Source organism: Podarcis bocagei (assembly GCF_964188305.1).
Source record: "Podarcis bocagei genome assembly, chromosome: 16".
NCBI lineage: Eukaryota > Metazoa > Chordata > Lepidosauria > Squamata > Lacertidae > Podarcis > Podarcis bocagei.
In genome coordinates, this window is record NC_138142.1 from 43,705,553 (window position 1) to 43,718,866 (window position 13,314).

The following is a 13,314-nucleotide window of genomic DNA, read 5'->3' on the forward strand; positions in this document are numbered from 1 at the left end:
AGGCTACTGGACGCATAGTAGAGCTAAGCAAGGAGTTATTCACTTCCAAAGGTATAATCTAAAAAGTAATATAAAGTGCATGGAAGCAAGTTCCTCTCAGTTACTGAAATGTTTTAAGACTTCTTCATATCCATTTTAACCTCTCAGGGTAGATTACAAGATGTTACATCGTCCAGAGGGCTCAATTACCCATATACCCATTTTTTTAATGGGTGTTTCCTTGGAGATGCCACATTTGTTGTATACAGTACAGTGGTACCTTGGTTTACGAACTTAATCCCTTTTGGAAGTCCATTCTTAAACCAAAGCATTCTTAAACCAAGGCGTGCTTTCCCATAGCAGCAGGGGACTCAATTTACAAATGGAACAAACTCAACATGTTCTGCTTCCAAGGCAAAGTTCACAAACCAAAACACCGTCTTCCAGGTTTGCAGCGTTCTTAATCCAAGCTGTTCATAAACTAAGCTGTTCTTAAACCAAGGTACCAGTGTATAGCCATTCTGATTAATTTTCCATCCAGAAACCTGTTCTAAATGCCCAAAAAAATTTCAGTGGTGATACTAATATTTCTGGCTCTTCCAATATTAGATCTACATCACCTGCATAGAGGCTAATTTGTAATTGATTTGGACCAGATTTTAAAGCAGTGCAAATTATTATTTTTCCCCAGAAGAAAAATTTTAAAACAGTTCAAAGCTGTGGAGTGCATAAACAGGAATAAAAGACATTGAAAACTACACACTATTTGAAGTTCAAAGCTTTCTCTTTAAAAGGCCTGTCAGAAAATTGTCCTATTTTAAATCCAAAGATCTCACTAAAATTGCTGGATGGGCAGGCACTTCAAATCCAGAGTAATACCACCAATATAAAATAATAGAGCTCAGTATAAAATGTGCAAATACTATAATATAATGCTCAGAACCACTGGCAGTCATCTTTGAGAATTCCTGGAGAAGAGGCGAAGTCCCGGCAGACTGGAGGAGGGCAAATGTTGTCCCTATTTTCAGAAAGGGGAAAAGAGAGGACCCAAATAATTACCACCCAGTCAGTCTGACATCAATAGCAGGGAAGATTCTGGAGCAGATCATAAAGCAAACAGTCTGTGAGCACCTAGAAAGGAATGCTGTGATCACCAATAGTCAGCATGGATTTCTGAAAAATAAGTCATGTCAGACTAACCTGATCTCGTTTTTTGACAGAATTACAAGCCTGGTAGATGAAGGGAACGCAGTGGATGTAGCCTACCTTGATTTCAGCAAGGCATTTGACATGGTGCCCCATGATATTCTTGTAAAGAAGCTGGTAAAATGTGGTCTTGACTATGCTACCACTCAGTGGATTTGTAACAGACTGACTGACCGAACCCAAAGGGTCTCATCAATGGTTCCTCTTCATCCTGGAGAAGAGTGACTAGTGGGGTGCCACAGGGTTCTGTCTTGGGCCCGGTCTTATTCAACATCTTTATCAACGACTTAGATGATAGACTCAAGGGCATCCTGATCAAATTTGCAGATGACACCAAACTGGGAGGGGTGGCTAACACCCCAGAGGACAGGATCACACTTCAAAACGACCTTGACAGATTAGAGAACTGGGCAAAAACAAACAAGATGAATTTTAACAGGGAGAAATGTAAAGTATTGCACTTGGGCAAAAAAAATGAGAGGCACAAATACAAGATGGGTGACACCTGGCTTGGGAGCAGTACATGTGAAAAGGATCTAGGAGTCTTGGTTGACCACAAACTTGACATGAGCCAACAGTGTGACGTGGCAGCTAAAAAAGCCAATGCAATTCTGGGCTGCATCAATAGGAGTATAGCATCTAGATCAAGGGAAGTAATAGTGCCACTGTATTCTGCTCTGGTCAGACCACACCTGGAGTACTGTGTCCAGTTCTGGGCACCACAGTTCAAGAAGGACACTGACAAACTGGAACATGTCCAGAGGAGGGCAACCAAGATGGTCAAAGGCCTGGAAACGATGCCTTATGAGGAACGGCTAAGGGAGCTGGGCATGTTTAGCCTGGAGAAGAGGAGGTTAAGGGGTGATATGATAGCCATGTTCAAATATATAAAAGGATGTCACATAGAGAAGGGAGAAAGGTTGTTTTCTGCTGCTCCAGAGAAGCGGACACGGAGCAATGGATCCAAACTACAAGAAAGAAGATTCCACCTAAACATTAGGAAGAACTTCCTGACAGTAAGAGCTGTTGGACAGTGGAATTTGCTGCCAAGGAGTGTGGTGGAGTCTCCTCCTTTGGAGGTCTTTAAGCAGAGGCTTGACAACCATATGTCAGGAGTGCTCTGATGGTGTTTCCTGCTTGGCAGGGGGTTGGACTCGATGGCCCTTGTGGTCTCTTCCAACTCTAGGATTCTATGATTCTATGAACTTGCCAGAACTCAGTTCTGACACCTCTTAGGTGGGTGCCATTGCCATTCTAAGAGAACGAGAGAGGTGTTCCAGCACCTTTTCCTAGAAACACAGAACTGCCTATCATGATTATAATTGTTGAGTTTTCCTTAAATTCATTAGACTTACTGTATAATGCACACACTGTATCATAAGCGTCACTCTTAAACATAACTATCAAAACTATATCCTACCCTACCCATTGGATCACCAAAGAATGGATGCTTTTGAATTCTGGCTCCAAGACTTTGGCCACCTCCTGAGAAGAGAAGACTCCCTGGAAAAGACCCTGATGTTGGGAAAGATGGAGGGCCCAAGGAGAAGGGGACGACGGAGGACGAGATTGTGGGACAGTGTTCTCAAAGCTGCCAGCATGAGTTTGACCAAACTGTGGGAGGCAGTGGAAGACAGGAGGGCCTGGCGTGCTCTGGTCCACGGGGGTCACTGTTAACGGAAGAGGCAGACACGACTAAACGACTAAACAACAACAAAACCCACTGGAAGTCCTTCAGGAAGACCAAGAATGCTACAGTGATAAAAGCGCTATAGTTAAAAATAGAAACACATTCAAATGTCAGAGAAGAAAATGGCATTTGATTGCAGCTTATTGCACATGACATCAGGCAGGAGGTCCATTGTGTCCCACAGTGCACTCTGCATGACAGTTGCTGAAATGCTTCTAGGAGAACCGCAGGCAGATCAGGAAGCCTTCCATATGACTGGATGGTCCCACAACTCACGATCAGGGCTTGGACCTAGTCTAGGAATTCAGCAGCAAATCAATGTGAAAATGTGATGAACCAAATGTGAGTTTATAAAAAGGAGAAATGAAGCAATCCCAAAAATGAACTGATACGATTTGCACAGTCCCAATTAATAGAACCTCCAAGAAGAGTATTTTGGAATCTTTTGAGCAGACAGGTGCCCTGTGGGTTGTCTGCAAATTTGTGCTTGCAGGCAGGAGATGGCACCGTCCATCACATTAAATATTCACATTGAACTTCCTTGTATTGCATTGTACTGCATTGCAATTTAAATTATATCCAGTGCAAATTGTAATGCAACAAAGTGCAATATAAGAAATAAGGGAAGTAGTAAAAAATCGAATTAAAAACAGTCCTTGGCACAGTACTTTGCAAAAATCAGGAAGAGGTCTGCCAAGACCCCTCAGGAGTTTTCACGTGGTCTGTGGGGTGGAGTCACTGGTTTCGTCTGGCTCCGAAGGTGGACATGCTAAATAGCCATTTTGAGAGGCACTTGGCGAAGTTCCCACTTCCTGCAATTCAGTTGTGTTGGATGTGGAATTCTTGCGGCAGAAAACCTGCAGGCAAAGGAAGAAACAGGGCTGTCGATTAAGTTGATGGTGAGGATCCTTGGGTGAGACTTAAGAGGATCTAGTGTGCTGGGCCTAGCACCAGCTCCTAAAACAGAATTGAGCCCACCTAAACCCAGGCACAACTGGCGTCCTGGGCATGGTGCTACAAAGGAGTTCCATCAACCAGACAGGAGGAATCTCAGCACACAATACAACACACACACACACACACACACACACACACACACCCAGTGGGTGGCAGGTGAGGCAGCACTTTTCCTCCCCCCACTGATAAGAGGGACATGCCTTGCTCCTCTGCTGGAAATCCTTAAGCCTCAGACTTCCTGAAGATAACCCAGGAATATTCACTAATGGGTTTAAATGTGGAAACCTCGAAAGTTGTGGGTTGTTCATCAGCCAGGCGCCTCCCGCTTTAGCAGGCAGAACAAAGCACACTCCTCCTTCACACACACCCTTCTTTTTAAAAGCAGTTTTGTAAAGAGGATTCAAATCTTTGTGGAGTTCCAACCTTATGCGGAAATACTTGAGAGAAAGCACTAGAGGAGCGTTAATATCGGGTGGCACCCAATTGTGCCTTTGGCCTTGCGGATGTAAAAACTGTGGCACGTAAAATGAAACACACCATTTGGAGGAACTGGCCAGATTCTGCCTCTCAGGATAAACAAAGAGGAAGGGAAAACAATAAGTGGCAACCCAAACTCAGATGAGAGGGGCAGAAGAATAACACACACACATTCCTACCGTTTGAAATCTGGATGTTAATGCTTCCCACTTCCAATAGATGAGGAGTCCGAGAGCAACGAGAGCAACGGGAGCAACAATGATCCCAAAAATACTCCCAAAAATAATCCAAAATTTATTCTGATTTGCACCTGCAATAATAAGCAAAAATTGTCCCTTGAGGGCGACAGCAACAACAACGGAGGGCATCAGAAAAGATTGTGAACTGATTTCAGCTTTTCTCCAGGCAGAATGAGAGTTGGGCTGTCACAAAACCTTAATTTGCTTTTCTAGCTGAGCAAATGCAGTATATACCACACAGCTGCCTGGACTGCCGAACACTCCATCCCAATTTTGCAGTTTTGGAATACAGGAAGCCAAAGTCCAGTTTTCAGGGAACCAACTTAACAGCTCATTACTCAAACTGAACACAGTCATATCTTGGGTTAAAACCCCCTGCTTGGCAGGGGGTTGGACTCGATGGCCCTTGTGGTCTCTTCCAACTCTCTGATTCTATGAAATATGCTTCAGGTTGAGTGTTTTCAAGTTACGCTCCGCGGCGACCTGGAAGTAACGGAGCACATTACTTTCGGGTTTTGCCGCTCGCGCATGCGCACTCAAAATGACGTCACGCGCATGCGCAGAAGCGGCAAAACGCGACACGCGCAGTCGCATATTATGGTCTACTCGCATCCAGAGGTACCACTGCACAGTGCTTTAAGGGATAAGCATCATTTCATTTCAACTTAGTTAATACACTTGCAGAGGAGGTGACATGATAGAATTGCAGAACTGGAAGGGAGCCCCAGGGGTCATCTAGTCCAACCCCCAGCAATGCAGGAATCCCAGCTCAAGAATCCATCCACATTGCCATCAAATCACCAAATCGCAACACTCAAATATTTAAAAACCAAGGTGGAAAAATTCTCAGCCTAATGGATAGTACATTTTGCACCCACTGCTACTGCCTCAAAGGCTCAGGGAAATAAAAGTTATTGCAAGCAGTGCATGATGGGGTCAATAATCAGGCGCACACCTTCACACTCGAGGACGCTGTTCAAGTCATATGAGGCATTCTTCCGATCGACAGCATTGCTGGCTTGGCAGGTGATGATGGTGGAGTTTGTGGAACAGGTTTGCCAGAACAACTCTAGAACAGTGTCATTGCCAGAGAGGCAGTGCCTATCTGAGCTTTCTTCCAAGGGGCTGGCGGGGTCCCCTCTTCCCCAGGAGATGTCAATCTTTTCCTCTCCAAGTGCCAGGCACTGCAGGGTCACGTTGACGCCCTCTGAAGTCTTGGAGACGTTTAGCAGGGTGATCTGCGGCTTTGGCACTGGAGCTGTTAAAAATGAATTATATAGGGGAGGATATTAACAGGCAAGATGTTAAATTGTTTTTATATGCAACAACAGCGGCAAGAGTATTGTTAGCCCAGAAATGGAAGCAAGAAGAAATTCTGACAAAAGAAGAATGGCAGACGAAAATAATGGACTATGCAGAATTGGACAAAATGACAGGAAGGATTGGAAACCTGAAGGACCAGAGATTCACAGAAGATTGGAAGATGTACACGAACTATTTGAAGAGCAACTGTAATCAACAAATTACGCTAGTAGGACTACAGGAAGTTTTGTAAGGAGAAATATATGAAACATTGCAAAGTAGAGAAAGAATAGAGATATGAGTTATGAGATTTAAAAGTAAGAATAAAAGTAAGAAATGTATATTAAGTGAATAGATTGGAAAATTTTCAGATGTGATTGATGGAAGTCAAAAAAATGGTATAAGATATAAAAGTATGTTTAATTATTGATGAAAATGATATGTTGAGAAACTAATAAAAATTTATTTTTTTAAAAAATGAATCATAGAGTTGTAGAAAGGATTTCCAAGTGTCCTGTACTCCCAGCTCCCTCCATGCAGGAATCTCAACTAGATCACCCCTGACAGGTGGCCACCTACCTCTGCTTCAAAACCCCCAAGGAAGGAGAGTCCACCACCTTCTGAAGGAGACCGTTCCACCACTGAACAGTTATTACTGTCAGAAAGCTATTCCAAAGGTTTAGTCTTTGCTCTAGTTATCTCCCGCTTGGACTACTGCAATGCACTCTATGTGGGGCTACCTTTGAAGGTGACCCGGAAACTACAACTAATCCAGAACGCGGCAGCTAGACTGGTGACTGGGAGTGGTTGCCAGGACCATATAGCACTGGTCCTGTAAGATCTTCACTGGCTCCCAGTATGTTTCTGAGCACAATTCAAAGTGTTGGTGCTGACCTTTAAAGCCCTAAAAGGCCTCGGTCCAGTATACCTGAAGGAGCGTCTCCACCCGCATCATTCTGCCAAGAGCCTTCTGGCGGTACCCACCCTGCAAGAACTGAGGTTACAAGGAACCAGGCAGAGGGCCTTCTTGGTGGTGGCACCCGCCCTGTGGAACACCCTCCCACCAGATGTCAAAGAGAACAACAACTACCAGACTTTTAGAAGACATCTGAAGGCAGCCCTGTTTAGGGAAGCTTTTAATATTTAATTATTAGTGTATTTTAATATTCTATTGGACGCCACCCAGAGTGTCTGGGGAAACCAAGCCAGATGGGCGGTGTATGTATATATGTATAAATAATAAAAAAATATTAACAATAAATTAATAATAATAATAATAATAAGTTCTGGAAAGCCCTGGTGCAAAAACAGCGTAGGTTTTTCATTCATTTAAGGAAGGCAAGCAAGATGACCAAGGGTCTGAAAACCAAGCTTTATGAGGAAGGTTGAGGGAGTTGGGGATGTTTTGCCTGGAGAAGAGCGGAGGGCCCGGTGACACGAGAGCCACCTTCAAATATCTGAAGTGCTGTCACAGGGAAGATGGAGCGCGCTTGTTTTCTGCTACTCTAGAGCCCTGAACCAATGGATTCAAATGGCAAGAAAGGATATTCTGACTAAATAATAATAATAATAATAATTTATTTGTACCCCGCCCATCTGGCTGGGTTTCCCCAGCCACTCTGGGCGGCTTCCAACAAAGTATTAAAATAAAGGCCCTCGGAGCTGGACCTCAGTGTCCGGGCAGAACGATGGGGATGGAGACGCCCCTTCAGGGATACTGGATTGAGGCCGTTTAGGGCTTTAAACTTGGCTTCCCCACACACAGAGACAAAAATAGCTGCAATGTAAGAACATCAGAAGCACCCTTCAGCAGGATCGGACCAAAGGGGCCCATCTAGTCCAACGGCCTTCTCTTACGGTGGCTAACCAGGTGCCCACATGCAGGACCTGACCCACTCCCTCCACCTGGGATTCCTGGCAGCGGGGACTCAGAAGCTCACTGCCCCCAACGGAGGAAGTAGACCCTAGCCATCATCGCTTTCAGCCATCGATATCCTCCATTCACTTGCCTGGCCCTATTTTAAAGCCATCTGAGTTGGTGGCGTTCACTACAGCTAGAGGCAGCTAGGCTTCTGAATACCCTCTTGCTGGAAACCACTGGAGAGGAAAGGGCTCTTGTGTCCGAATCCTGCTTGCTGTTTTCACATGGGCATCTGGCTGGCCAGTGTGAGAAGAAGACGCTGGACAAGATGGGCCATGGGCCTGATCCAGCACGCTCTTCTTGGGTTCTTAGGTTCCACGTTCGGTTCCACCAGAGGCAGAGAAGGATCTTAGAATAATTGCTTACCAGAGACGGTGACGTTGAAGAAGTACACTGGATACCATGAAGTTCCATTAAACCTCACACGAACCTTGTAGACTCCACTGTCTTCCATTTGCAGGTGGCTGATCTTCAGGGTGGTCTCATTGACCATTGTGAGCCGCTGCCCCAACCGGTCACTGGTATATTCCAACCTTCCATTGCTTATTTCAGCAAGGTGGTTGATCTCGCCCGTCCGGGACTGGAAATCCAATTTGATTTTGGCTACTGTTTCTCCTGGGGGAATGTTTATAAGAAGCAAAACCGATCTTCCCTGGAGCTCATTCACATAAGTAGGGGGAGAATTCTGTACTGTGGATCCAGTTCCTGATAAGCAAAGAAAAGGAAGGAAGGAAATAAGGCCATATTCCTGAAACTTGGGTCACCAGTTTTTGGACTACAAAGACTACAGTTTCCATCATCCCTGACCACTGGCCCTGCTAGCTAGCGGTGATGGGAGTTGTAGTCCAAAAGTTACAAAACGTATAAGGTGAAGGTAAAGGGACCCCTGACCATTAGGTCCAGTCATGGCCGACTCTGGGGTTGCGGTGCTCATCTCGCTTTACTGGCCAAGGAAGCCGGTGTACAGCTTCCGGGTCATGTGGCCAGCATGACTAAGCCGCTTCCCGCGCAACAGAGCAGCGCACGGAAATGCTGTTTACCTTCCTGCCGGAGCGGTACCTATTTATCTACTTGCACTTGATGTGCTTTCAAACTGCTAGGTTGGCAGGAGCAGGGACCGAGCAACGGGAGCTCACCCCGTCGAGGGGATTCGAACCGCCGACCTTCTGATCGGCAAGCCCTAGGCTCTGTGGTTTAGACCACAGCACCACCCGTGTCCCTACAAAATGTATACTTGCAAAAAATACAATCACCCAAAACAATATCGAATAAAAAAATCATAGAACCATAGAAATGAAGGGTTGGAAGGGGTCCTAAGGGTCATCTAGTCCAACCCCCGCAAGACAAGAATCTAAACTCAAGTACCCATGACAGATGGCCATCCAGCCTATGCTTAAAAACCTCCAAGGAAGGAGAGTCCACAACCTCCCGAGGGAGACCGTTCCACTGTTGAACAGCTCTTACTGTCAGAAAGATCTTCCTGATGTTTAGTCAGTATCTCCTTTCTTGTAACCTGAAGTCATGTGTTCAAGTCCTCCCCTCCAGAGCAGAAAAAACATGCTGGTTCCCTCCTCCATGTGACAGCCATTGAGATATTTGATGATGGCTTTCATATGATACAATACAATACAATACAATACAATACAATACAATACAATACAATACGATTAATTTTTACTGTCATTGTCCCATACAGAACAACAAAATTGAAAAAATCTACATCAGACATTCAAAAACCCACAAGCTGCTATCCCAGCTATCCCAACCTGGTTAGCCCCCTAAAAACTCTGATACTCCATAATTAAATACAATATACTCCCACAGAGACTCCTTACACTGCGTTTAAAACCAAAATCACATTTGGATAGAAACTGTTTCTCAGGCGGCTAGTCCTAGTCTTTATAACCCTGGACCTTCTTCCAGAAGGCAGAAGCTGAAAGAGATCATTTCCAGGGTGCGCACTATCCTGCGCTATCTCTGCAGCTTTCTTATGGCACCTGGAAGCGTACATTTGATCCAAGGTGGGAAGAGTGCACCCAATTATTCTCTCTGCAGTCTTTACAACCCTGGACAGCGTTGTTTTTTCCCTGGCCGTGCAGCTCCCAAACCACACACACAGACCATAAGTTAATACACTCTAAACAGTACAATGGTAAAATGCCATCAAGAAGTCCTTGGAGAGATTGTTTTTCCGGAGTATTCTCCTCTTTTCCAGGCTAAACACACCCAGCTCCTTCAACTGCTCCTCATAAGGCTCGGTTTCCAGACCCTTCACCCTCTTGGTCTCTCTCCTCTGCATGTGCTCCAGATTGCCAACATCCTTCTTAAACTGTGGTGCCCTTGAATTGGACAAGGTATTCCAGGTGTGCTCTGACCAAGGCAGAATAGAGTGGGACTACGACTTCCCTTAAAAAGCAGAGACATCACCTTGCCAACAAAGGTCTGTATAGTTCAAGCTCTGGTTTTCCTAGTAGTGAGGTATGGAAGTGAGAGATGGACCATAAAGAAGGCTGATCGCCGAAGAATGGATGCTTTTGAATTATGGTGTTGGAGGAGACTCTTGAGAGTCCCATGATTGCAAGAAGATCAAATGCATCCATTCTGAAGGAAATCAGCCCTGAGCGCTCACTGGAAGGACAGATCCTGAAGCTGAGGCTCCAAGACTTTGGCCACCTCATGAAAAGAGAAGACTCCCTGGAAAAGTCCCTGATGTTGGGAAAGATGGAGGGCACAAGGAGAAGGGGACGCCAGAGGATGAGATGGTTGGATAGTGTTCTCAAAGCGACCAGCATGAGTTTGACCAAACTGCAGGAGGCAGTGGAAGACAGGAGGGCCTGGCCTGCTCTGGTCCAGGGGGTCACGAAGAGTTGGGCACAACTAAACAACTAAACAACAACATGACTTCCCTTGATGTGGTATATTTAGCATTGTTTTGTGTACAGACTGGCAGAACTTCTCCGGGCTTTGTTAGGGGTGGTCACTATCAACACTCCCTGGCAATGCCATCAGACCTGAGCAACAGACCTTCTATTGCAATTGGTCAACTTACCAAGGAGAAAGACTATTCCAAAGAGAAGTGATGCTTGGCCCATCAGAAGGCGATTGCACACGATTTTGGTCTCTGCAGATCGGAACTTGGGAGTCTGGCTCAGAGATTCACGTCTTCAGTCCCTCTAGCAGCAAGCACCTGTCTGAAAAGAGAAGACACCCTAAATGTAGGGGGTGTAAGGGTGTAAATCTCTCTCCATTCTGGGTTCCCCCAGGAATGCCCTGGCCTAGACACCACCCTCCCCGTTCACCAAGTCTGCCTGGAATTCAGTCTGGAGAATACAGGTATTTCTTCTAATGCTAACTGTATGGAGGATGGCTAATGTAGCTCCGTGACACGCACTCTGCACATGCTCAAAGGGACTGCACCTGTCCCATGGCTTTGTTGGCTTTTTGCAGTATAGTGACGCTGCAGAGAGCTTGCTGGGGAGATCATGCATTAAAAAGAAAGGACTCAAAAATAACTTAAAGAAGGTTTTAATAAGAAAAACAAAAACTCCATTTACACTAAGTATATTAACAAACAAACATGACCCAACCACCAACCCATCCCCCAGGGTAATGGGAGAGCTAGGTGCTGCTCCTTATATACTCTACCCAAATGCTGACACACCTTAATCAAATACAACTCAGCAGCACCTGCTATGTTTCACAGCTGTAAAGCTGGGTCTCGTTAGTTTTCTCTGGCCCTTGCTCCGGCCCCTTAAAGACATACACATGGAGTGGAACAATGATGAACCTTTACATTTAAAGAAACCATTCAACATTTCCCCTGCGGTTCATCATTGTGGAACAAAAACATAAAGCATACTTTGTACATGTTTTTCATGTGTATCTTTTGTCAATACTTGATGTAAACTACAACCTATAATGTTTGGTATGTTTAAGGTACATTACCACTCTCTTAAGAACAGAGACATTGCATAGTAGGCTTTTCCACATTGTGATGCATCTTTTAACAAAAGTTTAACTGTTTCATATTTTACACTTGGTGAATAGCACAAATCATAATCTTCGCCTGGAATTTGTTGAAAACCTCTAGCAACTAGTCTTGCCTTGTACCTTACAACTTTATTTTTGTCATTCATTTTAACTCTATAAACCCATTTTGAATCAATAAGTCTCATATCTGGGGTTTGTGGTACAAGAGACCAAGTGTTATGCTCTCTTAAAGAAGCTATCTCAGAGTTCATAGCTTTATACCAATTTACAGCTTGGTGCTTAGGTAAATTCTGAACATCATTGTAGCTTTTTGGCTCAAAAATCACCTTATTGGCATACACAGTATTAAAATGTTCATCTGCGAAACGTTGTGGCTTCTGCCTCTTTCTATCTGAACGTCTCAGTCTGGAAGGAGAGTCAGACTCCTCAGACTTAATGGGACTCAGTGAACTACTAGTTTCAGGTTGTAAATCATCACTGTCAGACTGAAGAGGTGCCTGTAGGCTAAGCTCATGGTCAGAAAACTCAAGAGAATCTAACCTCCCCTCGGGTGCCTGTGACTTTAAATCCTCAAACAAATTATCAGATTCAACAGGCTTTTTGTCCTTCCCCATTAATTCAGAAGCATCATTTTCTCCTGCTGCTGCTGCTTCTCCCTCTTCTTCCTCAGTATCATTTATACCATCAGTATCTTGGAAAACAGCAACCCCATTCCAATTTACAGTTTGTATCATGCTTCTGGTAATATGAAATTTGCCAGTTGCTGGTATGTAAATTCTGTACGCCCCCTGCTGGTAGCCCATTAATTTTCCCTGAAGACTACGTTCACCCAACTTCTGCTTAGCAGGATAATGCATAATTACATCTGAACCCCAAATACGTAGGTATTTCAGATTAGGGCGTTTTTTAAACAACTTCTCATAGGGGGTGACATCTAAACCAGAATGATAACTGCGATTTCTAACATAACAAAAGGCATGGAGCGCTTCAGCCCAAAAGTCTTTGGGCAGATTAGCATCGTGCAGATAAGTTTTAACCCCTGCCTGCAAGTCACGCTGCACAACTTCAACAAGCCCATTTTGCCAGGGACTTCGGGGGCAAGATAACTCATGAGTAGTCCCCTGCACTTCCAGGAATTTCTCAAAATCCTCAGAAACAAATTCCCCGCCCCGGTCAGAAAACAAGTTCTTAATTGGTTTGTTAAAGTGCGTTTTTACCCAGTTGCAAAAAACCTTGTACTTCTCAAATGCTTGGGACTTCTCAGCTATTGCATAAGTCCAACAATATCTACTATACTGGTCTATCAGAGTAAGCCAGTACTTTGAACCTCCTAATGAGGGTGGGAGTGGCCCAACTAAATCACAATGTACACGCTCAAATGCCTCAGTTACTTTTCTATCTGAGCACCTGCCCTTGCGTGCAACCTTAATCTTATTCTTGCAACAGGATAGACATTGCATAAAGAATTTGCATGGTTTTAAGTTGAGGCCATTGACAATATTCTTTGTCTTAATTACATCAGCAAAATTCAGGTGTCCCAGAATTCTGTGCGC

General features: G+C 44.6%; 1 protein-coding gene across 1 annotated transcript; it reads right to left on the reverse strand.

Annotated features, from left to right (window-relative positions):
• Window positions 1-10,843, reverse strand: LOC308575227 (uncharacterized protein). The gene is made up of 6 exons (XM_081173864.1): window positions 10,821-10,843; window positions 8,138-8,476; window positions 5,504-5,806; window positions 4,489-4,619; window positions 2,895-3,732; window positions 1-914 (listed from the first exon to the last, which is right to left on the reverse strand). The coding sequence occupies exons 2-5, from the start codon at window positions 8,262-8,264 to the stop codon at window positions 3,589-3,591; spliced, it is 705 nt and encodes a 234-aa protein (XP_081029990.1). The 5' UTR covers window positions 8,265-8,476; window positions 10,821-10,843; the 3' UTR covers window positions 1-914; window positions 2,895-3,588.
• Between the last annotated feature and the right edge of the window lie 2,471 nt (window positions 10,844-13,314).

Coding starts and splice junctions, on each gene's coding strand:
- LOC308575227 (XM_081173864.1), bottom strand. CDS start 8,264: ATGGTCAATGAGACCACCCTGAAGATCAGCCACCTGCAAATGGAAGAC. Junction 5,807..8,137: donor CTTCAACGTCACCGTCTCTG/GTAAGCAATTAT, acceptor CATTTTTAACAG/CTCCAGTGCCAAAGCCGCAG. Junction 3,733..4,488: donor TAACATCCAGATTTCAAACG/GTAGGAATGTGT, acceptor CTTTGCCTGCAG/GTTTTCTGCCGCAAGAATTC.